This window comes from Spea bombifrons, chromosome 7 (genome assembly GCF_027358695.1).
Source record: "Spea bombifrons isolate aSpeBom1 chromosome 7, aSpeBom1.2.pri, whole genome shotgun sequence".
NCBI lineage: Eukaryota > Metazoa > Chordata > Amphibia > Anura > Pelobatidae > Spea > Spea bombifrons.
Window position 1 is genome coordinate 5,857,840 of NC_071093.1, and position 27,563 is coordinate 5,885,402.

The following is a 27,563-nucleotide window of genomic DNA, read 5'->3' on the forward strand; positions in this document are numbered from 1 at the left end:
CATCCACATATAGAACACATAAGCCCCAACATTCCAGGTGTCCAAACATGGACAGCTACGTTGGACACTACGTAGCCAGAGGCAGGGTCAGAAGCATGGACACCTGCCCACCTTATGAGTATAAGGAGCTACAACGGAGGTGTGTGCTGCAACACCACAGACCTTCATAGATTTTACAGATCCCTGAACCGGTCCGGGGAGATCATATGATCAGCACTGACCAGCAAACACTGGGACACTTGGAAGATATGCTAACACTTCCCTCATCCTGCCCAGATGTTGTTGACGGACTTGGAGTCCAAGGGAAGCAGGAGAGTTTCCAGGTATGCACATGGAGAGTTGCAGTAGCCAAAAACCTGAATACTCGGACCACAAAAATGTCAAAAATGTAATGTTTGAAGAAGTCAATTTCTCTAAATCACAAAAAAACTACATCAGACCATAAACCAAAAGAGACAAGTGACAGCCTTGTTTTTTTTTTTGTATTTTCCTCCCCAATTTTTTTTTTTAATCAGAAAACATGTCCCTTTAGTCACCTACATTATGTATGCAAACATGTGCCTATCCCATACATGACATCATTTACACACGCATGAGATAGACATACAGCTCCTGAATCTGAGACGACACCAACGACTGATTAAAGCTCAGAGTCTCGACTTCAGATCCAAATGGGTCTGATTTGCCCGTAAATTCTACATAAACACTTAAAAAAGGATAATTTTGAGTAACACATCTATATATCCACAATATTAACTCCTTAGCGATAGTCTCACTGCATATACTTATTTTTTTTATGTTTGGGACTAGATCGGTTACATGATTATTGTATGCCTTACTTAACTATTCCATTTAAAGGGAAGTGTTTTTTATTTTTATTTTATATTGTTTAAATGCCATTGTTCTCCTAAAGCAATTTTCGTACGAGATACCGACCTGAAAACAGACTTTCAGCTCCTGCTTCATCAATACTACGGGGCCTAATTTTCGGAGCAACTAAAATGATAGGACATTTTCATCAAGTGCTGCAAATCAGCGAAATATTAAATGGATCTTGAAAAAAATGATTATGAATCCACAGTTTTGTTTGACTGTATAATCTATTTAAGATTAAAATGACTATCATAAAAAAGCCACTTTCTGAATGTAATTCCACCAAAAAAAAAAAATCAAAAAAATAAAACATCATCACAAAAAGCTTTTCCTGCTATTTATGTCAGAATGTATTTTAAACAGTTCTAATCATTTACCTTTGTGGACACTTAATTAAAATTACAAAACCAATTTTAATCTGTAGTCCAATTAATATGCAAATGTATGCAAATGCGGTAAATCAAGGTGGTGATTAAGTTAAGGACACTCTATTTCATGTCTGCTTTAAGTGTGAAAACAAACAATCTTTCTTGTAATTGTACTGATGGATTGTGATGTTTATAGGGTTAGTATGGGGTACAAATGTTTATGCATCAACATTATGCCAAAACAAAGATTTTATACTCTGGAGTGATTTAACATCCGGCGTACATTCATTCGCAACAAAGTCATTCGGCAGTCATCTTGCGAATTCAAATAAGGTCAAAGCAAAGTTAAATTTCTATGTCATCCATTTGTACGGCTATTTAAAATTCCGATGCGTTAGGTAAGCGCCAAGAATTCTCCAAAACAGAAGACTATCGCTGCCGGATCGTTTTAACCCTTCGTAAGACGGCCGCTTATCTTCAACGAGGCTACGCAAAAGACTTGTGTGCCATAATGGACCGGGGGCCCTTAAGATCTTCGCCGTCTGACATGCTTTTCTCGAAGGGCTGGACTAACCGGGTTGTAAGCACACGAGCAGAGCCCTTAACCTAATGTATCGGTTTGGCTCCAGACCCTTTGGACTGGGAGAAGCTCTGCGGGAATTCTCGGCGCTGCATAAATATAAAAGATAATAATTAGAATTTTAGGGCGAGACCCTGAGAAATAGATGAAATTAAATGATGAGCTACCACTTTAAGCTACTTAAAGGTCTTCACGCTGATATATGGTGTTAAATATAATATAGACGCCGCTGTTCTGTTGTTTCGTCGTGGGGAGAGTTTAAAAACCTTTTCTATTTCATTCTTTCCACTTGCAGCAAAGCCGAGCTGATGATTATCTGGCATGAAATACAATTCTGACTGAGTTAGCGTGAGCTTAGCCAGTGGGGCTATTCACCGTGGGATGTATCTTTCACATAATGTTGGATTATACTCCTGGACGGAGTTCGTTCCCATCTACAGGCACAACAGAAGCTACCTGTCCAAATTTATAGAATTCATCGCGATTCCGTTAGACTACGTAGTTACGGGAGCGAGGGTTAGTCTGGATATCGGTTTTGGAGCCGCTGGCTTTAACCCTGTGGATGCCAGAGGGCCGAGCGCCCACATACTGCACTTAGAGGGTGACTGAAGACTGAAGAGGAGAAACGTTACAAGAGGTCCTAATCTAAAACTATAGGGGGCCGAGGCTTAGACGCAATGCAAGGAAACTTTACTTTGCTGAGAGGATGGTGGATAAGTGGAACAGTTGTTTGAGAACTTCAGGAAGGTTCCTTGATCTTTACTGTGTGCACACGTGGCAGCAAACAGGTCAGCTTCACGAATGTCTGTAGCGTGTTTGGATTTGAACACACAAAGAACAAACAATCACATGGCCGATCGGTCTGATCCCGCCGATGCTTTTACATTTGTGATTCATTTTCCTTTGAAGCTCACAACAAGAACTTTTGAAAAGGCATTGTTTAAAGATGAATAAACACGGTACCTTTTTCCTTCCAAATATTATTCGCGTCTCAAGTTACTTTTTTTCTTGAACGCAAACATTTGGATGTTTATAAACAATCGATTCAGCATCTCAGTGTATTGGCTTCTAGAAGAAACAAACAGTTGTGTATTGATGCAATATGAAAGCACGCTGTTCTAGGTGTATCTTTTGGTGCGATGAGTTTATTAACCGCACGCAGGGGGAAGGCTGAATGTTTCCAGTGCCAGAATCCGTGTGACATCCCCCGAGGAACCACAAAAGAATAACTCTGTCAATGCCTGCCCTCGCTTTCTCTTGGCTAAACAGGGCATCCTTTAATTCCACTCACCACACTGGTATTCTTTTTTTTGCCATGCTAGTAGGCAGGTAGCGGGGCTGCCATGGGCATCCAGCTTACCCTACTTGTACCCTCACCCCACACAGGGCGGCGGGAATGGCATTGGGCATCCAACATATTTTCCCCACCATCTAGCACAAGGCGGTGGGAATGGCATGGGCATCCAACTTACTCTACCTGTCCCCTCACCCAACACAGGGCGGTGGGAATGGCATTGGGCATCCAACATACTCTCCCCACCATCTAGCACAAGGCGGCGGGAATGGCACGGGCATCCAACTTACTCTCCTTGCCTTCTCTACTTACGCATTGTTGTCAATCCATGAAACCCACTGAATCGCACGACTGCTTGGATCCTATTCTTTCTCTTATAATCCAAAATATCATGTTCTGTAATGTCAAGGTACCTATTTATGACCCATTTTTCCCATTCCCTACCCTTTATGTATTGTGTAAATGAAAGACATCTATTTGGCTCATCTTGCTACTAGAGTGGACAGTGTCCACTACCATGTCCATTCTGCCCTACAAATGTATTATCACTATTATCTTTTATTTATATAGTGCCGACAATTTACGTACACATCTTACAAAACTCTTCTTTCTCTGTTTAGTTTGTCCAGTAACTTTAGATTTCATGTTTATATAAATGAAAATTATTCCTTTAGTTATACAGAATCCTGAAAACAATGAACAATAACCAAGTGACTCTTAGAGCAAAGCAACTGCAATAAATGTGATATTTGTTGATGACTGTTAGACGTTTATCGCATTTTCTCCGTTGTCTCACTACTCGTGACACTTTATATTTTTAGTAACACGTAAAAACTTGCATAGGATACGCGCTGCTTGTGCTCTGCTGCTCCGTAACACCGCAGCACATAGTATCACGTGATTTATTGAACTGCAGCGCCTAGTTATGACATGTGTTTTATTTAAAGTGCATTATATTTATATTATATACATCATCGATTATACTGAAATAAATTGCACTAGATTATTCAGATTTGGGTGGCTTCCAGCTCGCCAGCTGCTCTCAGTGCCTATCCGCGGTGTGTGCTTGGGTCTATATATAGAATTATCTATATGAGCAATATGCATGTAAGTGATCATTATTTATGGATTTCCATCCGTGATTGTATGTGTTTATCAGCCCACGTATCAGGATTGTATAAACAATATTATCATTTATGCGAATAGCATCAAACATTTGGCACGGGCTCTAAATAGGAGTAAAAAAAAAATGGGGGAGTCAGCGGCAATTTATGGGTACTCTGCTCATCAGGTAAAGGTTCTCAAGACAATTCACGCTTTGCAGGGCTTCATCGTCATCATCATCATCTCCTCTGAGCTCAGTCCCCACTGGCTACAATGGGTATATCCCTTAAATGGCTCATAGATAGGAGTGGATACATTTACATACGGGAATTGAACACCCCACAGTTACACCCAATGGGTAAGGTGTTCCTGTTACAATATAGCATTTCGAGCTCATAGCTCGCGAAAAGAGGAGTGAATGCCAGTCAGAGCCAAGATGGCTAAAACTCCTACTCCACGTTGGTAGCTGGGTCCTCTGACACATCCGTACCGATCCACGAGGACTTGTTGTAAATCAACACGCATTCTGATGATGGGGAATATGTATCAGCATGTATGTTAAACATTTTTGTATGCGTATTAAGTGTATTTAGGGTATATGATACTATGTGTAGCTTGTTACATTTTTTGGTTTGGTGCAGGAAAATGCAAGTTACGTTTGCTGTATACCCTTCTTTTAAATGTTCTTTCTTAGATTGAATATAACGCCCCCCGCCTTTTCTCCTAAAATGTTTCATGGTCCAGAAAATGAATCTGTATAACCAAGTACGGCGCAAAACCATAAATCTTTGAAGCTGTAAGACGGACCGATGTACTATCGTCTGCCATGTAGTAATGATATGGTTAAAATGCAAAGAGAAACACTTTTTTTTTAAAACATTTTGGTTAGCTAGTAAACCTGCCTAAATAAACTCTTCTGACCTTGGACAAACTAATATTCCACGGCACAGCCTTTTTGAATAACGTCCAAAACCCACAAATCGGAGATGATTTTGGATCTCCTCCCAGAACAAAGCCAACCTTCATTCTAAAGGCCACCTGAGGGATGAAAGCACCGACGTACCCTCAAAATTTATTGGAGGTTATGGTTTGCTAGGACAAACAGAACCCTTACTTTAACTGCCAGGAAACTATAATATTCCAATCAGACGAAGATAAAAGTTGTGGTTATCCAAAGAAACGGCATTCTAACCATAGAAAACCTTGAACCATAATTCTGGCTCTCAAAGATGTTACCAACAGAAGTTCAGGGGCAGCAGACTGGAAACCTTAGAGCAAATAGTAACAACAAAGTTTAGACACCATGTCTACTGGAGTTATGATTATCTCAGTAACGGTGGTTTTACGTAAATCGTTATTGGCAACTTTGTAACATCAGCTATGGCTCACATCATTACGTAGTCAGGGGTAGCTGAGGAATGTCTCCAAAAACACGTTCTTCAACAGACTCATGTGAATGATGAGAGTAAATATACACACACTTTATGTAATATAACTAACAGAAACCAAAGATGAATATCCATTTCCATCCTGTTACCGGCACTTAACATCTGAGGATCCCATGGGCTGACTGCAGATGTTGTAGCAAAAAGACACAAAATGTATATGTCTGGCTGTTATTTATAACGAGAACTGCTCATAACCATTCACAATCCAACAACAGAATAGATGGTATGGTGGAAGGAGAGTGCCATAAAGTGATCTCTTATCCTTATCAATTCCAATACCAAGGTTACAAGGGGGTCAATAAAGCAGCTCCTCTTACACAAAGCGTCTGTCAATGGCGGGTTCAGCACAACGTCCTAGAAGCCACCATGAAGCGGGTCCCAAATCCAAGAGAAGAATCTCCCTTATGTGAGTGGAAAGCTATTGGGTTACTATGACGCAGACCCTTTCTACAGAAGGAACCTTGACCTGACAGGGGTGCAGCGAGGGAATATCCAGTTTTGTAAAGCTTTGGATGGAAAAACTGCTAATATATTAGCATCATCTGTGAACTCAGACAGGAATAACAGGTATAGAAGCAGGTACCGCCACACTTCGGCTATATTTCATATATCGAATAACAAAGAACTGATCAAGAAACGAGTATAGGCTTAAGGCTATACAACAGGTAGCAGTGATGGACCATGTCTTTATCTGTTTAACCTACCCGCAGATCACAATTCAGAGACAGGACTTGTATATTCACTGTAGGCATGTAGTGCAAACACACACATGTAATTTAGGTTAAATGTGTTTAATTTGTGTGCCTTGCACCGCCATTTAATTAAGCTCTTATTTTCTTAACCTCAAGATTCCTACCCATAGTCGTGTCTCGGGTGTGCTGAGCATTTGTGTTTTTTCAAAGCGAGCCAAGGTTTCTCATTCTCTGCCGTTAACCTCACCTTTGTATTCTGCTCCGATCATTTTCACCAATCAAGAAAATTGGATCTAATAACATTTTATCAGAGCAATAAGAAAAGGTATATTTTGGCAGGGAGGTATTTTGACGTCTGCGAGACTACCCCTTTCCAAAGTCAGCACATCGCGTTTAGCTTGGCACGGCTAAGCTTCTAGGTGCAGTTGGACCAACGGAGGCGTAAGATCTCAGCTCTTGCTTTAAGTCGTCCATTGTGTTCATTATTGTCTCGTTCTCAGTCTCCGGATACAAGACAATCTTCCAAGCGAGTTTAGCTTTCATAGTTCAGCAGTACAAACTCAGCAAACAGGGGTAACCTAGATCTATATTTCACAGTGACAGTGTATGATAGCAGAATGTGAAGTATTAATGCGGGTGTCAGTGCGGTACTACACTCTACTGCGCCTTAAGAAAAAACAGCTGCCGAGATGAAATGAGTGCCAACTGTCTGAAGACAGGAACACAAGAAACATTTCTTCTGTTATAGAGGAACATGCAAACAAACAGAATTCCTTTTACTCCTTCCAAGACTGGGCTGCAGTTTGCAGATCACAATACATATCATCAAGAGAACACACATACATGTATGATATATATATATACACAAGCGCGTGCGCGCACACACTAATGTTCAAAAGTTTGGGGCCGCTTGGCTGTTTTCTAGCTGTAACATAATTGCAAACGGGTTTTCTAACGATCAGTTAGCCTTTTAAACTTAAACTTGGATCAGCGAACACACCGTGCCATTGGAATACAGGAGTGATGGGAGTGATAAAGACTATGAATATCTTTGAAGATATGCCATTAAAAACCAGCCGTTTCCAGCTACAATAGTAATTTACAACATTAACACCATTTGCGCTGGATTTCTGATCCATTTCATGTTATTTTAATGGACAAAATTTGCTTTTCTGTTAAAAATAAGGACATTTAGTGACCCTAAACTTAAATACATACATACTGTATACACAACGATCAGCCATAACATTATGACCAGTGACAGGTGAAGTGAATGATTGATAATCTTGTTATCATGGCGCCTGTCAGTGTGTGGGGGTATATATTAGGCAAGTTTCGCTCTCAAAGTTCATGTGTTAGAAGCAGGAAAAATGGGCAAGGGTAACGATCTGAGTGAGTTTGACAAGGGCCAAATTGTGATGGTGAGACGACTGGGTCAGAGCATCTCCAAAACTGCAGCTCTTGTGGGGGTTCCCGGCCTGCAGTGGTCAGTACTTATCAAAAGTGGTCCAAGGTAGGAAATGAGGTGAACCAGCGACAGGGTCATGGGTGGCCAAGCCTCATTGATGCACTTGGGGGGGGGTGAAGGCTGGCCCGTGTGGTCAAATCCAACAGATGAGCTACTGTAGCTCAAATTGCTGAAAAAGTTAATGTTGGTTCTGATAGAAAGGTGTCGAAAGGGCCTACAATGGGCACATGAGTATAAGAACTGGACCACGGAGCAATGGATGAAGGTCGCCTGATGGATCACGTTTTCTTTTCCATCACATGGATGGGTGCGTCGCTTACCTGGAGTACACATGGCACCCGGACGCATCCATAGAGGCCGCACATCGCAGCTTACAGGACATAAAGCATCTGCTGCTAACGCCTCGGTGCCGGATACCTCAGCACACCTTCTGAGGTCTAGTGGAGTCCATGCCTGGACGGGTCAGGGTTGTTTTGGCAGGAAAAGGGGGACCTACACAATATTAGACAGGTGGTCATAATGTTATGGCTGACCGGTGTATACATACACACATTAGATATATGTGTGTGTTTTATGAGCATGTAAGAAACCCTCTACTGCCAAATTAATGTTCTTTGAGATGATGCAAATCATGTGACTCTGGAAACCTCTATTTATAGATAACATTCAACAGCTGAGTTTTCTTCTTATATCAAAACCATATGGGCTTCTTGCTAGTCTAGAATACTAGACGTCCATTCTAATGAATTCATGCTATTTAATGTCGTTCTGACATTCCGCTTAATGTATTATTACTCCTAAACGTTGATCTGGCTTTGGAAAGCAATCCATTTGAAATCTGCTTCAAAAAATTCCTCCAGAAAAATCACAAAGACGCGGAGAAGCGCGTGCGGCAGAGAGCACTTTTGTGCGTTTGATAAAACAGCGGTTATCGGGAAAATAATTTTCATTAAAAAGTACTCAAAACCTTGAACGACCATAAACACCGTGAGCTTCGCGTCGGGTCGCAATCTATTACGTCTAGAGCGGCCGGGCAGTGATTAGTGTGGGAAATAATCTTAATTCTTTGGATGCAATTTACTTAACAACTAGTGTGACCTTGCTGACCATTTTATCAAACGATTTATTGCTCATTTGCAGACCGGACAAAGAAACGAGAGAGGTGCGGCATTAACGGTGACATTTTTTGGCAAGCTGATAGTGTAGTTCATTGAGAAGGCAATTTTGAAATTGAATGAGGAGGTTTGCCTGGGCAATAAAACCCGCCACATTGCCAGTGAGAAGCATTTTGAAGGGAAGCCTCTAATTATTATATTTATAAATCAACAGCGATTTCAACTATGTTAGCTTCTTAAAACTAATGTTCCCAGGCAATTTGATCGTAACCATATATTTGTAATTATTTTAGAATGGAAGAGACGTTAACCCCTTTTTGCCCTCGGGGGGTACAGCCATACACTGGAATCTAACAAATGAGGTACAAAAAAAAAAGGAAGAAAGAAAAATAGACAAAAAAAATAAAAATATATTTTTTTTTTCGTGAAGCCTAACATATACACAGAAAATGACAATGATGCCTTTGGGGGATGGAAATTTTATATAATGGGATTGTTTACACTGCAATAGGGCTCAATCAATCTACCAGACAAGGACGTACAACTAGCTAGTCTATTACAATTAAAAGCTTTGAGAGAACAAAGCAATCAAATCAATTTTGCTACACTCGTAGAATTAAAATTAACTAAGAAAGAAAATAGGCAAGGTTTACCATAAAATGATAATATGTACCCGTTTGTCATGAAGGCCTCCACATGCGATTCTCCAAGCTATGCCTTTAATCATACAGAAGTCTCTGTCCCACCCTAGCTAAATTAATTTATGAAAACTACTTATAGCTTGCATTTTGGGTCAATTACCTGTTTTGAGATATTTAATCCTTTCTTGAGGCTCTCTCTCTTTTCCTTCCCAAAGTCTGCCTAAACAATAAGGTGACATGGAGAGAGATCACATAAATCAGGGGGAATAATCATTCAGATGCTGAGAGCAGGACGTTATGACGTTAGATAGTTTATTTTGTTTGTAGAATCATACAATGTAGGATTTGGGAAAAGCGACATCCACTTTAGTAACCTTATCTTGGCTTTAATATGGTTTAATTTGAGTTTTGTGTTTCTCTCTATGATGTCATTCTTGCAAGCGGCTCCTGCATGAGGTCATTGCTCAGGTAAGAAACTCACTCTGCAAAAGATCTTCCAGAAATAAAGAAAATATATGCCTCCAATAAACTGCATAAACTGTGTGTATACATTAGCTGAGCAAGGTGATAATAAAACTTTAAAAGCAAACGGTCAATGGCAATAAATATATTACATTTCCAATATATTCACAGCAATGTCAAGCAGAGAGCCCCCTACCTTCTTTTGGAAGGATATGTTTCACGGTGACTCTCCTCAATATTACCATACAAATATTTTAAAAAAATAATAATAATAAAAAAAAAAAATACAAATAACAAATAGTAAAAATAACAAAGTCCCTTAAAAACCTCCAAAACATTGAATGGTCCAAACCAAAGTCCCACTGTCAAAACAAAATAGGTGGGCATAGGCGTTACAATACATCATTCCCTCTATTATATTTTTATGACTTTTTCATTAAAAGGCGATTTGAGTGAGTGCGTTGGGTTCTAGATTAATAACAAAAAAAGCGCTTGCGTCTGGAGGTGTCTAAGCAGCTGTTTTCATTATTTTGTGTAAACACGCTGCAAGCACATCGAACTGATTAGTGGGGAAAGTACTCTTCACTGTCGCAAGCCACGGGCTCGGCTATGAGCCGGCAATCTCAGAAAATGAGTTTACTTTGCACACATGTCACAAAGTGAGCGGCACATCAAAGAGCGGGCAAATGAAGTGCTATAAAGACACCCATTCCTGCGCTACGTGCCATCTTTCTCATCCCGCGCGACGACTGAAAAGAAATTATTGGAATCTCAAGCAGAGCGACACTTCGCGAGCGCTGGGGATCCGGCAGATGTCGAGATGAATAAAACAGTGTTAAGTTGCACGTAAACTGTAGGAAATTGCCTATTGTACAGGTAGCGATATTGATATATCTTCCGACAGTCCTCCGCAAACATGCGCTTTTCCATATTTTAGAGGGGAGATATGCTGTTATTAGCTAAACGAGCCCAAATTCCCTGCAGGGCTATTTCACTTAACATTGCACTCATTTGTATGTTAAAAGGACACTCCAGCCATCATTTATACGGGGTCCCCATTGCTAATGCATGGGGGGGATTCTGCAGAATCCCCCCATATATTTGCCTTCCCCCACCCCAGCTACTTGCCATGGAGAAGATGTGTTCAGCGGTGTGATAGTCACCAACAGTCAGTGTCAGTTCGGTAAGCGTTCCGGGGGACTACAAGACCCGTTGTGAGCATGCGCACTTATTTCAATGGGGGAACTTTGCTGCCATTGATTGGATGCTTCAAGCAACCAATCAGTGGCTAGAAGTACTGGCAATGGAGGGGGTCTTGTCTTAAAGGCAATTTATTAAAATCATATTTTCTTTAAGGTTTAATGTCTGCAGATTAAAGTATTTACAAAGTACATTAATATGCCGTCATACCTGTCCTTTTATGCTTTTCGCTCTGTAGGTTTAATCAAATAAAAATCCTAACAGTGTCTGCTTTTGTGTCACATGACAATGCAATGTTCTCCGCAAAAATGATGAACGTAGGTGTTAAATTCTGCAGAGTAGGTGGAACAGCAGCTTTAAAAGAACCATCATTAGCAAAAGCTCTAAACGGCGATCTCTTTGCCACGAGTCAAGAAAAAAAGGCAATTTCAAACTCCAGAGAAAGTGTCAAGAATTTTAAAAAACATTCCTTAAAATTTACAAAGTGTTGAAAACCATGAACTGAACACCTTTGGCTTTGGAAAGGGAACCTCCGGCACTAAACCCGTGACAATCTAGTATTAACACATTCTCATATAGCTGCCGCACAGTACGAAAGAAAAAGTACTTGCCAGCCAACTCCACTACAGACATAAAATTTCATATTTAATATAAACCTAATATACATGGAACACCTTTTTATTTTTATTACAATCAGACTCTTGATTTTTTACATAGAAGTCATAAGCAACAAAATCCCAAATATATATGAAGACCCGTTCATCGTATACACACAGAGCTGAAATAGGGCATTGACGATTAAGTTCCAGCTGCTATGATCCATACACACTATAGACTTCAGGTCCTATGATGTCACACTGCGAACTAATTACATTATAGCATTGGTAACCCACAACAGCCAGTCGTGATCATTTGGCTGACTTTCCCCTGTTCTAACATCACACTGAGCTGACTCTTTACAACAATGCTAATGAAGTCCTTTCCTCCATAGACATTCATTAGTCAGAGAGTCAGTGTCTAGGCGATTAAGACAGAGACACTCTATTGTTTCCCACAGGCAGCATGATAAGGAGTCAGAGTGTTTGTCCAGTAGATTTGGCTCTGATAACAGAGCGAGAACTCCTATAAACGGCTGCCTGAAAACATTATATTATGTAAAAACTAGATCTGATTCAAGAAAACGGCACATTTCTTAAACTTCATTTTGTATCATGAGGCTAGTAATACCAAATTGCGACAAGAGTTTTTTTGTTTACAAAAGTAGAAAATAAAAAATAAATAAATCTTAAATGATCAGATTTCTTCCTGTGTTTTCCTAATTACGTTTGTTCTGAAAACACCGTAAGGTCACACCAGAGTCGACTGCCACACATTACCTCGCTCTATGTCCATCCGCATGGTGAACTCTTAAAGGGTTACAGCGTGTCGACTGGGAGCGGTTTCGGGCTGCCTGCCATAAAGCTCGCCCTTTGTGGCTTCTCACATCATACTCTAAGAGAATATGAGCTGGAATATTGGGTAAGGTAAGAAGCCCAGCAGAGCCTCTTACTGATAAATGACTTTGCATCGTATTCTGCCAATAGGGTCACTTGATATTACATTACATGTCGTCAATGCACAGCAAACACGTTGATAAATGGCTGTGCCAAAGCCAATGGCTTTAACTAGTATTTCATAGCATCTCTGTATGTATACCTGGAGACAAATGAAAAATAACAAAAAAAAAAGCAAAATAAAAAAAACCCAATAAGGAACAGGCGCGGAGAAAGATAATACGGTACAAAATCAATTACAGCAATAGTAGGTAAGGTAATTGGTCATGAAGTATATTTCATACTTTACTCTGTGCCAAAATAAACCTTGCGGTGATTTAGTGATATGGATGGATCCAAGTTTCACATTTCATCAAATGCTGGTAATCTGTTTTATCAATACAAACTGCGTTTTAATGAAAAAATTCTTTTCTTCAGTACACTTCTCTTTTAAAGCTCTAGAGTTTAATAATTTGTTCATGCTGTAGAACAAGAATGTTTTACAAGACATTTCGTCTCCTGAGAAATTTCGGCACAAATACAAAATACAAGCTGTGTGGGAACGCATTGTGTAGGGCTCCATTTATTAATGAGGGGCTGAGACGCAATATAAAACAAATAAATAATAATAAAATAAAATATATATCAATATATATATATATATATATATATATATATATAAAATCATTTTTTTGTTTTAATAAAATTAGCAGGTCAAGCTACCCACAGCTAGCATTGAAGATATAAGCATTTTGAAAAATAGACCAATATAATTATTAAAAGTAAATAATTTTTCTCATTAAGCTACAATATTTTTATTAAACACTGTAGGGTATATTTACCTAAATATTGTTTCCAGATACATACAGCATTACATTTTATGCTGGGTTCCCAGCGGTTCCGGGGCCCGTTTAGGCTCAGAGCCCAGGAGCCAGTCTTTGCTATGTGGTTCTTACAACGCTGTTTCTGCCTTTACACCGGGATCCTTAAATTAGAATAATCTCGCTATACCACACGGAGCTAAAATGTTCCAAGAGAAAAGTGGTGACTTTTCTCAAGGCAAAAAAAATCCTGTCTCTTGTGAAATGAACTGAAAACATTCTCCTGGTGTTTAAATTTTACACCGAACCTCCTTACCAAAACACAAAAGTTAACATTATTCTATTTTATTGCAGATAGTGTAGATTTTACTTAATTACTACATTTTTAAAGTCAAAATAAAGAAAGAGTGGCATTAAAAGACACATTTCAACATAATATTTTTGCTGATACAACCTTATACCCCCAAAATACCACTATTGTAATTAAAAATATCTTATAAAACAGGGGCTAACTTGTCTGGGTAAGACCCAAACATACTGCAATATTGAACACCCATACAATCAGAATTAAGGGGCTATCAGGATTATTAATGTGCTGAAATCTGGAATGCCCCCAAAAATGTACTCACATAGACACACTTTTATTAAAACTAAGTAACACACCAAAATTGGACAAAAAAAATATTCACTTAATATATATATATGTGATTGTTAACAGAAATCACACTCCTATCATGCCCAGGCATACCCAGATTCCAGCATTTACTGGCCGACTTAGCATGATAGGAGTGTGATTGCTAACAGCAATTGTTTACAGCTCTGTTGAACTTAAAGTATTGTTGCCCTGTTATACATTCAACAGAATACCCTTCTTAATTAAAACAATATAAATATTAACATAAAAATATATATAAACGTATATATATATACCCATACATATATTTTCTTTGCACGGTATTCAGTTTTCACAAATTTACAAACTGTTTCAAATTTAAAGATGTTATCTCATGACACAGAACCATGTGAGTCTGACACAAAACCGTGAGGCTTTTGTGGATTTTGCCAACAGGAAGCATGTGCATAGTACAGAAATTATAAATCAGATCATATTGTCCACACACACAGATCACTGACTTTACGTAAAAAACATTACTGTCAAAATCGAGAGGTTCGATAACTTTCCTAAAAGAACAGACAACCCCACACAGATGTAGCGCGACGAACGCTGGGATGCATACCTGGGAACTTTCTAACTATGCAGACCCTGAGACTCCTTGTAATATTAACCCCTTAATAGCCTATTGTGAAGATTGTATGCAATGACTCGCCGAATGTGTTAACCGAATGGCTCTAATACCATTCCTTATGGAAACATTGACTTGACATTATTAAGAGATACACTTCATTGAGTCACCTGCAGCGCCAGCATTACATGATCAGAATCTGCTGAGGCTCTATAGATAATGTAATAATTACATGCCCCTTCGGGGTTTATTTACTAAAACAGGAGTTGGCTTGAAGAAGTTCTGCATTAGCATCTCTCTTTGCTATGCCTTAAAGAGGATTAAGCCCAGTGAGTCTTCTATAATGTCTAAGCAAACTGGTGATTCCCTTTTCTGATTAAGCTACACATTATGCAGGGCCGGCTCTGCTTTTCTTGCCAGGATTGTGCTACGCTGGTCATGTCTTAAGCCAGCTCTAGTTCTGCTGCGGGCTCTTTTCTCTCAGGTTTCTCGGGTCTTCGAGAAATGGGGCAGCTCCTTCAGTGTGACTCAACAAACCACCGGCTTCATCTTAACTACAACTTGGCCAGAAAAGAGAAGGTTGTGTATGTTGGCACGCGATTCATCTGACTCCACCAAAGGAACATACTCCAGTGTAAAGGATACAGCAGTGAGAGGCAAATACTGTAGCGTGTTCAGCCATCGTATAAGTTGGCTTCAATAATTTTTTTTTTTTCAAAAGGCCACGTTTAAAATTTTGTAAATACAATAACGCTTGTGGGACCGACATCCAGGTCTCAGGCGTTAGTACGAGAGCTGCGGGATAGTCTGATGTCAAAGGATGTGGCCAACAAGTGCTATGCTCATCCAAATAAATGCCCTAGCAGTCCTGGGGGCTCGGGATTTGTCCATACTATTAGCCCACTAGCCTGTTCGGTTTTTGCATATGCAGGTAATGCTGGGGCACTTTACTTTTTGCACATATGACAAACACGTAAAAAAAAAAAACTCACTGTAGTGTGTTAAGGGGGCTACTGAATAGTGTTGTGTAAAGAAAGCATGAGAAAGAAGAGAAAGAGAGAGGGGGAGAAGAACATAAATGAGACAGAAGATCTGTCTTTCAGATATATATATATAAAAGTGTTAAATCAGCCAATCAAAGCATAATATAATTTGCACGATGAGATATATCTTCCCAGAACAAGAGACAAAATCTGGCATATGGCCTAAAAAGTTTAGTTTTTATATTAAAAAAGCCACTTTAATAGTTTTTCACATTTTTGTTTAATCCCTTTTTTGGACATTTTAACAATAACGGTCCATTATTCCGGGTTATAAGAGAGTATGATACACGAAACATGTTTTGCGGCCGTTCTGTGCTTTAGATTCTAAAAAATTCAAAAGGCGCCTTGTAAAGCTACTGATCGGTCACTAAAACAATCTTTTCAGCATCCATTAAATATTAAAATTTAAAAAAAAAGACGACGGAAGATAATATCTGTGCCGAGATTACAGTCCTTCTATACGAGAGACGTGGACGAGAGGGATGGTACGAGGCAATTTACACCCGTCTTTCATACCGTGTAGCTCACTTGTACGGCTCCCCAAGCGCTCTGTTCCAAGTTTTGTTGCCATATCAACAAAAACATTTTCTTTGTAAGATTTTCCGCGGCGTCGGAACGCATCAATCTCTCGAAGCGCGCTCTACCTGCCTTATCTGAATATGTTTCGGTTGCGGCGTGGCGGTTTATCTGTCGCAAGTCTCGTGAATCCTCTAGACTGATAAGGGGGGGGGGAAAGTAAAAGAAAAAAAAGAAAAAGAAAAAGGAAAAAAAAAGAAAAAGAAAAAGAAAAAAAAACAAGAAAAAAAAAAGAAGAAGAAGAGGAGGGGGGTAGGTTTAAATTACCATAACGGCAAAAGGCTCAAAAGGCACGCTGATCATGTCACGCTCTTCTCTTGTAAGGTTAAAAAGGAAATACGGGCCGTTTGCAAGTATAATAGTTAACAAGTATCTTATTATTTAGGAGCTGATCTCGACTGCACACCACGTGCTACGGCTACTTACAACAAGGTTAAACAACAGAGGACTTGTAAGAATATATACAGGCGTGAGAAATAATTAAAGGTTTTATTAGATCTGGAACACCATAACTGCGTTCTACATTAGACATTGTTTTCATCATACAGTTTCTAAGAACAGATAGATCTCCCCGCAGACAAGAAGCTGCTTGCTATAAAAACAAGAACTTAACCATATAGCCCAAGCCTAAGTAACTATATAAAAGCCCGAATATCGGATCAGATCAATGGAACGGCCTCCTAACAGAAGTGGTAGAGGCTAATACAGAGAGGGAATTTAAATGTGCATGGGTAGGTACGAAAGCTTTATTAAATCTAAGACACGATTCAAGAACTGAGTCTTAAATCGGGGGAAAATGGGCAAACTAGATGGGCTGAATAGTTCCTTATCTGCTGTCAAATAGGAGGTACATCTTTGGCTACATATAAATATATCAGATCAATCCTTTATAATGTGGGTTCATTGTCTGCCTTACATACCTCCCAAAATTGGACAAAGAAGGGAATATGCCTTCTAAAAATGGACACTTGGGAGACATGATTTTAGTTGTATTATGGCCTAAAACCCACGAGGAAGACAGGAAGAACACAACTGGAAATCTGTCTTGAGTAAGACTAAAGAGGAGACTGGTGATAAAGAGTTTAATATCCCTTTAAGGAATCCCTAAGGCAGCCAATCCCAAGACACTTAGTAGAAATTATGTTTCTGGGTTTTGCTCCTAAAAATAATGTCCAAAACTTCTGTACCTTATCTGCCCCCCATCATTACAAAAATTGACTGAATTATCAATAATAACCTACAATACATTAAGGGGAGGAATAAGGGAAGGCTTGCTGCTCCCGTGGCATACAAATCACGTGGGTTTCTATTTTACGTATTGCTTATTTTAATCTCTATTTAGTGTATAGATTTGTAACATGTTGGATTTGTAAAAAGTGACCAATCCACCTTAATTTAATAAAACGCGGCAAGTAAATACAAAAGTTAAATAGGGAGCGTGGATTTGGAATGAGAGGGGTTAAGAATAAAAGAAGAAAGAAAATTAGAGGTCACAACATAAATCATCTAACTTCTTTAGCCTTAAGATTTTTTTTTTTGGACTTTATTTTGCATCTCTGCAAAATTATGCATTTTAAAAAGACTGCAGGCTGTGAAATGATTGTCACTCATGCAAATAATCACTTACTTACACTATATGCGTTTGGTTTGGATAAAGCAAATTACCATTTGAAAATAACTCAAAAAAACACTCTGGGCTAAGAGCTTGCTTTATAAATCTTAGTTTGGCCGCAGTCGTTCTTAACCTTTTTCTTCTCCGTTTCCACTCAGCTGGGTTTTCAGATGATCAGCGCCATCCGTTAGCAGAACGAAACCCCGTAACCATCAATATAATCAGAGTTGGGCTAAATGATTAGGAAAACCAAATGCAAAGATGTTGAAATCTAATTCCGGGACATCGTCGCCGAAGATTCCACCACATACTGAAAATGCTTCCTTCCTACTGGTTAGATGATACAGAACTAATACAGGTATCAGAATCGCTGATGCTGGAGTGTTGGCATGAAAGTCCAGCGTAGCGGCTGTCACTGCTGTCAAAACGCTTTCATCAAGGTACACACTCTTACACACATTTATACATACTTGCAAAGTATCCCTGTTTAGGAGGAACAGTCCTTGTTTCCTCCTCCCTTCTTATGAACCCAAAGCGTTTGGAGGATATGAGTGCATCACAGCACATTTTAGTAATGAATTCTACTTTTAACTCCTCACTGAAGTTACATAAATAGCTATCATTAGGTATCAGTCACGTAAAAAGTCATGGTGAAGCCCTAAACCCCCTGAAACTTTGGGTAGTATGTTTAGATTTAAGTATACACAGAGGCATGCTAAGGGCGTGAGGAGGGCCGCTCGCCGCCCATTTCCCCTTTAAATGGGGGTTTCTCTGTGCACCGTCAGTGGGAACGCCCACTGACATCAGAGGGAGCACCCGCTGACGCCAGTGGGCCGCCCCGGCATGGGAAGGCTCCGGGTAGCCGGAGCTCAGAAGTTCCCAGGTATGCTTATCAGTAGGCAGCCCTACTCACTACATGGCTAACCACGCCCTCATGTGGCTAGCTCCGCCCTTTCACAGACAAATTTTGAACCACATTATTATTAATGAAAATTGATGTTTAAGCAGCCTTTCTTTTTTCTCTTCCCAGTCTTTATCTGTCTACCCCCTCTTATAGCCTAAATACCACCGCAGTCCTACCCCTGGAGCAGATCTGCACACAATACCTTATAAAATACCAGTTACCAGTAATTTATTTAAAATCATTAGAGAACATATATCAGAATGCAGGAGCTCTTTCCTGTAGGAACCCCTAAATGAAAATACCCCCCACATAAAACATGGGTTAAAAAAGTATATTATTAATATTACATGAGATACTGCGATAAAGGATATTTTATAGCGCTGCTAGCAATTAGGGTTCTGCATCTGCTATCTTTCAACACACAACAGTGACATTTTACTATACATCAAAAGAATCGGCAATTGCTTCGTTCTGAAGTAACAACACACTTTGGTGTATAAGAAAACCCGTTTCTTTCTAATCATACATAGAACTGATAAATAAAAGGGACAGCAACGGGGGGCTTATGTGCATACTCACGATAAATGGTGTTTAACATAACGTTCGCGGCGGAGTTATCAAAACGCACACTGACCACATCCTATCGAGGATAAGGTACATCAATAACATTCTGCTTTTGTGCCATTAAGGAGTTGATCTATCACGGCGCTTTGTGAATGTTCTTTAAGCTATTGAGATAAACGTATGATCCACTCTGATAGCTGCCATGCGTCTTTCTGTTTGCTTGACAGGATGATAAGAAGAAGAAGAAAAAAAAGTATATGTTTCCTTCCAGAGTTTGTAGAAAAAAATAAATGTTTTTACTCTTTTTCCGACAACTAACAAGCAATTTCACTTTTTTTTTTTAAATGAATTGAACAAGCGGCGTAAGCAACTATTAATGTTAAGCAGTGAAGAACAAATCTTATTTTTCAGAGCGAGTTCCAAATTAACATATTTCAGGGGTTAAAAAGAAGGGTTCAAATATGTGTTTTTTAATCACACCTAAAAAGAAATGCTTCATGCGGCCTCAGTAAACACAGAACATAGAATCCAATGGAAGATAAGACTTATTCGGCTCATCTAGTCTGCACGCTTTTCCCGATGTAAAGATTGAAACCTTAACCATTCCTCGGTCTCGTAGTAGATTCATATTTAACATATTATGGACCTCCTCAAAGCCACCAGTAATAGGTGGCTTATTACAAACACCCACTAAGAGTTCACAATCAGCACAAGAAAAACAGAAAAATAGGAAATATGGATATAATCTGATTTATAAGTTGTAATGATGGTTGGAGTAGAAGACCTAAGAAAGACACGTATGATCTAGTGTGTTGTATGTAGTAGAACTTTACACACCATCTCCGCTAAACACAAAATGCGGAAACCAGAAATGGAATTGGATTTTTGGGCACGAGGCCAAGGATACTTACAGACCGAGGTCTGGAAACCTGATGGGAAAGTAGAGAACCCTGCACTTCGGTCTGATCATACTTTCTAGATCTTTTGGGCGATGGTCCGGTATCATTTTCAGAAAGGAGCCGATCGACTTTAGGAAAGACTCCATGTTGAAGGCAGAGTTGAAAACCACAATTTCGGCAACTAAACTTAGAAAGAAAAAGAACAGAAAAACAAGTGATAATCATTACATTCTTTGATATTCTGTGGCATCAGATCACGACATTCCGGAAATATGTCAACCTTGTTCAGTTCTAATAATCTTCATGTGAACAGCTTTATTCCAGAAATGGGTAAATGAAGGGCTTAACTGTTACCAACAGGTCAGTTTTTACCAATAACCCCTCTTCCAGTCTGTTTGGATGATCGAATCAACCCACCGATAGGTACACTTGTGTTTAAGTAGGACTCTCCTTTAAAAGACATCAAAATATGCAAAGTTACCATTAATTTCAGGCTTTATAATGTGCAAACACTTTCATTATATTTATTGAAACATTTTATTGTATGCCTGTGTGCTACCATTTTGGAATATTTAGGAACATTAACTGCACTCAAACAGATCACTCCTGTGTTCCAGTGGCCCTTTATCACTCCCATCACTCCTCTGTTCCAATGGCCCTTTGTCACTCCCATCACTCCTGTGTTCCAATGGCCCTTTATCACTCCCATAACTCCTGTGTCCCAATGGCCCTTTTTCCATGAAAACAGCTAAGTGACCCCAAACCTTTGAACGGTAGTATATATACAATAAAAACTCTATATATATAATTCACAGTTAATAAAATTAGAGCCTTTCAAATGAACTTGAACTACATCTCAGATTCAAAATATGGCAAATGTGATTTGGGGACTGTATATATACCATTTAGGCATAACAAATTTAAGCATTATTTAAATGTATGGGACTGTTACATCAAAGTCATAAAGCTTCCTGATGTTGTAATAGTGACCATGCTTTTACATCGTCATGTCTCTCGTTACTCTAAATAAGAAAACATGGCACCATATTTCCGGAGCTCTGATATACATATATATATATCTGACGGGTTTATAATTTAATGCTTAGTAGCTGGAAGCAGGCAACAATTTGCCCCAGGCTAATAAAAACCACTCCTAGAACACAAAAAGGTAAAGGGAAAAATATCACCGTCATTAGAACAGCAGATGTCCGGCTCATTGCAAAATAAGCAATTACCTAATTTCCTGCCTGGGAGGAATTTAAAAACATTATACCTGTACCTAATTTAGGAAAATGTAATGAAAGATAAACACATGGATCAAGTAAATGGAGGTTTTATTAAAAAAAAAAAAACTTAGGAAAAAGAACTTGTATGAACTTTTTTTTTAAACATTCTCTGGCCATGCAGTCTACGGAAAATGTATCTGTAGGGGACATACCCTCTTTCATAAAAGGAGATTACAGGAAATTATCCCTTAAACAGATCTGTTTATTTCAGTCTGTGATTTGGAGAGTTAAGGCGAATTAGGGTACAAGAATGTGATACCTTTTAACGTTCCAACATACAAAGTTTGTTGTGAGAGTTATGTAAGGTTTTGGGGTCCCAGAGGAAGTGGAGTACCCCGGGTGCCACTCATCAGGGGGTGCCATACTGGCAAATGAAGATCCCAAGTCTACAGGGAATTCCCTCTCTCTGAATGTCTCCCTACCTTCTCCGCTAACTGCTTCCGTGTTCCTGCAGCTCTGCTTCTTCTCTTGCCTCTTCTTCTTTCTTCGCCCGTCCCATTTTTTAAAAATGTAACAATACTTGCTTCACTTTTGCATACAAGCGCCTCTAACTTTGCTATAAAAATTATTTTGGCACAACGCTCCAATGATTATGAAGTTGAAGCCCGACAACTAAAGCTGTCGCTTCACAAAACAGGGCTCAATATATTAAGTCTATGAACTTTAGTAGATCCGTTACGGTTATTTTATTCTTGAAGGTTTCCTTACATCGAAATACACAGGGAACGCTTTAGAAGTCTTCTTTCAGTGTCTATGGCAACAGCCTATCAAGTGCTTGTTAATTATGATTGAGGCAAATTTTTATTGATTAAATAATTCTTTCTTGGAACGATTCGAGGAATAATGTTTCTATAGCTGTTACAAGAATGTTAAATTCCTCAGAGTAGTTAGGGGAGCAGCAGTGATACTTATTTACAAAAAAAAAAAATTAGAGACCCATCAATTTATTTTTCATATAAACACAGGTTACGAAAATACAGTTTTACTATGTGTCATAGATAGCAAAAAAATCCTGCCATATGAGGGAATTTTTTTTTACTTTATAAGTTGCATTTAACAATGTTATTGCTGATATTAAAGGTCGAGTAACCCATTCATCTACGGTTCAACAAGTTCTACATTATTTAACATTGTATTGTAACATTACACACTGAACTCTACTTTGACAACTGAGATATGGGGGGGTAATTTGTATTTTTTTCCCTTTTTTGGATTGATAGCTAACCGGTCTGCAAATGCAGTTATTCTACTGCTAAAGGTCTAGAACATCCGTTAACTCCATGTGCAACTATAACTGTTAAACGGATGGCGCTGTGCTTCACTGAGTGTAATGGAGCAACGGAGACGCCTTTTATTCCCAAATTTATCAAATTGCTCCCTTTCACTTCATTATACAAGAAAAAGGAAGCTGACCTCTATTTTTCTACTTTACGCCCACTAAAGCAGTTGCCGCGTGTGCCAATTCAAAGGTCTGGGTGGTAAGATGAGTTTTAAAATGGGAAAAATAAGCCTTGAATCAATAAGCGGCCAGATATCTCTTCTGGAAAAAGTAAGTTCTATCACAAATTCTATGTATGTGAACATTCAATAAAATGTAAGTGGTAAAAGGCTTCTTGAATGAAATTAAAAGGTATAAGTTTTGAATAATAGTGAAACTGAAATAAACATGGCGGCACCTTGACATTCCACACAACCATGGAAACAGTCAGCTTTGGAATGGAATATCATGGACAAGTGCCAGAGAATTATCCCATTTCAACCACTTACCACCAGCTGCTGAGTAAGAAGGGAGGTAGTCCCATGGGAACCAATAGTGGCCTTTATTAGTTATGTGATCCAATGATGTGTGCTGACATCATTCCACATGACCAGCACAAGGGCATAAAAACACCTGGCATCATCCAGGCTCTAGCCACCCGGAGGCTTCCCTTTACGGGATGCAGGCAGGTGGTCCCGCCATTGTACATGGGTGGTCCCGCCAATGTACTTGGGCATGCCCCACATGGAAAACTGCCCATGGTTGGAGGGGAAGTAGGCAGGGAGTGGGGCGTGCCATAACACTGCTCCTACGACCCAGACCTGGAGACCCAGAGAGAAGTGGCACCTTACCCGGGGCGAAACCCAGAGAGTTCCCAGGTATGTACATAAAGTGCCATAAGGACAGGAACAAATTTTTCAATATTTAGTATTTTTGTAGCTATTTAACACATTAAAGCACTTTTATACATAGTAACAGATTTATATTTGTCGAATGAGTTATATTTATAACTCACTGTGCAACTTATACGCAGCAGAGCTCTTAATACTTTGCTTCTCCAGATTTACAGGTGTCACTCTGGTACTTCAGTAGAGCAATTACAAAAAATAAAAAGTATAGGAGAAGATCAAGTTGGTAAAAAAACACAGAGAAATAAATACCTACCAGGAAAGAATTTGGTTGTAGCCATATTGGAAATCTCTTTCTTGACTTTTTCGAACAGGATAAACCAATTGGTTCTCGTGGAAATACAAAATCTTTCGCAGCTTCCCAAGGTCTGGTCGAAGAGCAACTAGTTCGGCTAAGTTAAGCACGGAGCTTGTGAAGAGGACCCTTAAAATTCAGACCAAAAAAAAATATTTATTTTTTAAAGTAATAATAATAATGTTGAAGAAAATACACGCATTCTTTCTTTTAATTTTGTTTATAAATTCACAATTTATTCACAATTAGACTGCAGAATACTCAAACTCTTTCAGTATTGATGAGTTCAAGCAAAAGTGAAACTCTTACACTCTTTCCGATAATGATGGTACAATATAAATAAAAGAAGACAGCGATACCTCTTGATTTTTCTATTTCCATCTAGATTAAAGCCATTTTAGTGAGATCCAAACAAGCCGATGCTTACTTGTAAACAGAAAAGTAAAGAATCACTTGAATGTTTTGGTTACGAGGAGACAAAACGTTCTTAACATAAACCAAACAGAGATAATGTCTTGAACGCTTATAATTAATACAATGGGTATGCTGTCTACAAAAAAAAGGGGAAAAGGAAAAAAATGTTTAAAAAAAAATTAAAAAGTTTAGCCTTAGCGAGGAAGCTTCCGCTATACATTGAGTCATTTGGATGGCATCCTTAAATATCTCAAAAGACTGTGCTTTACATAGGAAAATAAAGTAATTTCCCAGTATGGGACAACATTATGTTCCTGACTGTCTCGCCAAAAAGAATACATATTATGAGTACTTTAAAATGCATTTAAAAAAAAAAAACCTTAGGGAGAAGCTGCAGCTCCCCTCTTCCTCCATGACCTGATGGTTCTCGTGACTGATTGGCTGAAATCAGTCTCCTTTTAAATCAACATGCAAATCGATATGCAAGAACTAAACTTAAAGGGATATTAATATGAAATTGTACTTTTGACTTATTTGCTCCATTGTGGAAGTCAACCTTTCACCTTTGTGGAGGTCAACCTTTCAAGCTTGACCCTGCTCTGTGGTGTTCCTATGTGCAATACTCTGCCTTTTGGGGAATCTTCTTCTATAAGACTTTTTAAAGGGAGACTCATTTCTACAAAAATAGACCACCTATAGCTTGTACGTTTGGTTTGTTTCTCTGAAAGATTAGGCTCTAATACTATTTCTTGCACAGAACCACTCAGTACCACTTTTGTCTTCAGAGGTCCACCAAGGAGAAGTTGGCATTGCTAATATATGGTTCCCAGGGAGCCATTCCACCCTCTCAGTTCATACCTCGTACCAAAAGGAGGACAAAATAAAGTTTACTGTAACATAACTTGTGTCAGAAATGTATGTCAGTAGTTATTGTGGTTGACATCGACATTAATTTTTGCCCCCAGGCCACTATTTAAGCAATTGAAACAAGGTGAGGTTTAAGAGGCCACAGGGCTTTTTTTCTGCAAAGAAAATACCCTAAGTAATGTGAAGAAATAGAGAGAGCGTGATAAATCCTGACAGCTCCTGCATCAGCACTTGTCTAAATGAACACTTCGCCTCGGCAAAGACTACAATATTTTAGGTTTACAGTTTGGAAAATATATTAAACCTTCGGGGCATGAGACAAATACTGGAACCTAAAATTAAAGAGTAAAATGGTTTCAAATGGCAACTTTTCAATATTACAGAATATAATCGTCGATGTGCACTTAATTTAACCAAAAAACAACAGAACGGCTTCTTTGGATGCATTCTAGTGGGACTGATAAAGAAATAGTAGTAAGGAGGCAAAGGTCTATGTATATTTATATATTATTTCCCTAGTTTATATCACACTAAATGCTACCTTAACTGTCTCAGTTGGTAGGAAGAATGCTCTTTAATTTATATGTATATTGACCTTAACATAGTTCTTATCCGTCATACTGATGGGTTTAGTAAGAAGAAGAAATGCTATACATCATATTTATGAAACACCAGGCTGTGCTGAAACGCTATTCAAAGCAGGTGTTTTTTGTAAGTACTTTAATATTCATTATGGACCTGTAGGGAAGAAAAAAGAAGAAATAAACCACTTACCTTCAGGAGAAGCAGCAGCTCCACTGCTGCAGCATACCACTCCCTGCAGACCCCCATTTTTAGTACCACTTTTGGTGATTGGCAGCAGCCAATCAGTGGCAGGAAAATATCCCCAAAGAAATTAATGGAAGCAAATTTTGTGCCAGAGCTTCTCATTAAACGCCCTGGAAGTCTTGTGTAGTCCAGTGCTGGAGTCGGCTAGCCGTAAATACAGCGCACGTCCACGGCAAGCAGAAAATGTGTTCCCCAAAACACATCTATGACAGGGTGTCCAACCTGCGGCCCTCCAGCTGCTGCAGGACTACATCTCCCATCCTCCTCAGCCAGCCCCTTAGCTGAAAGAACATTATGGGAGATGTAGTCCCGCAGCAGCTGGAGGGCCGCAGGTTGGACATCCCTGTCATATGAGTTTAAAAACTGGGGTCAGGCGGCAAACACATTGGGGGCAGCAGAGAATCCACACAAAAAAAACCTCCATGCATTTGCAAGGGTTACCAAACGATAATTTAAAGGGGACACTCAGCTATCATGTGCACTAAGATGCTTATGATGACTGCAGTGTCCCTTTAACATTACAGTCATTAAACAGGCACACAGGACAGAGACAGATAGACGGACAGAGAGTGGCGGAACAGAGCCCAGGAGAAAGGTAACCACGACTCTTACACTATTGAGTATTGAGCGATGAGACTCGGAGCCGTTCGCTTAGCTGCTGCATTCTAAATAAACGTTAGCAAAGCTCGTTGTTACTAAATAGTTATATTGCCAGAGGGAAAGAAAAGGACTTGAAATACCGTATTTTTCAGTACAGTATTAGTGCTGGCACCTAACATACAGCTTTCCCAGGTTTGCCTCCTAAATATATTTAACTGGTTCTTATACGCTAGTCAGATTTGTCAAACCCTAATATAAATATATATAGGGGTCAGTTATAAATATTCTTGTTTTTAAAAGGAAAGCAAATTTTGTCCATGAAAATAACATGAAATGGATCAGAAATCCAGAGCAGACGGGGTTAAACCCATTGAAAACAATGCATTTTGGGACCCGTACATGTACAAGCTTTGTCATTAAGGGGTTAACGAAATGTCCTTATAGGTGTAGAGAGGCTCTTTATCACTACCATCCCTCCTGTGTTCCAATGACCCTTTATCACTCCCATGTCCTTGTTTTCCATGAAAACAGCTAAGTGATCCCAAACCTTTGAACGGTAGTGTATTTATATCTTTCCTTGGGTTCTTTTCTAGTGTTGCTAGTAAAGAACAGGAAAAAGAAAAAGGAAAAAAGTTTCTTTTGTAGTCATAGGAATGGTAGTCCACCA

General features: G+C 39.1%; 1 protein-coding gene across 1 annotated transcript in view; it reads right to left on the reverse strand.

Moving 5' to 3' along the window:
- The window catches only part of GTDC1 (glycosyltransferase like domain containing 1), an 82,075-nt gene that overhangs the window by 39,193 nt on the left and 15,319 nt on the right, over window positions 1–27,563 (reverse strand). The window contains exons 3-4 of the mRNA XM_053470822.1: window positions 24,149–24,316; window positions 20,453–20,626 (exon numbers count right to left, since the gene is read on the reverse strand). Coding sequence (XP_053326797.1) covers window positions 20,453–20,626; window positions 24,149–24,316 — 342 coding nt within the window. The remainder of the gene's footprint in view (window positions 1–20,452; window positions 20,627–24,148; window positions 24,317–27,563) is intronic.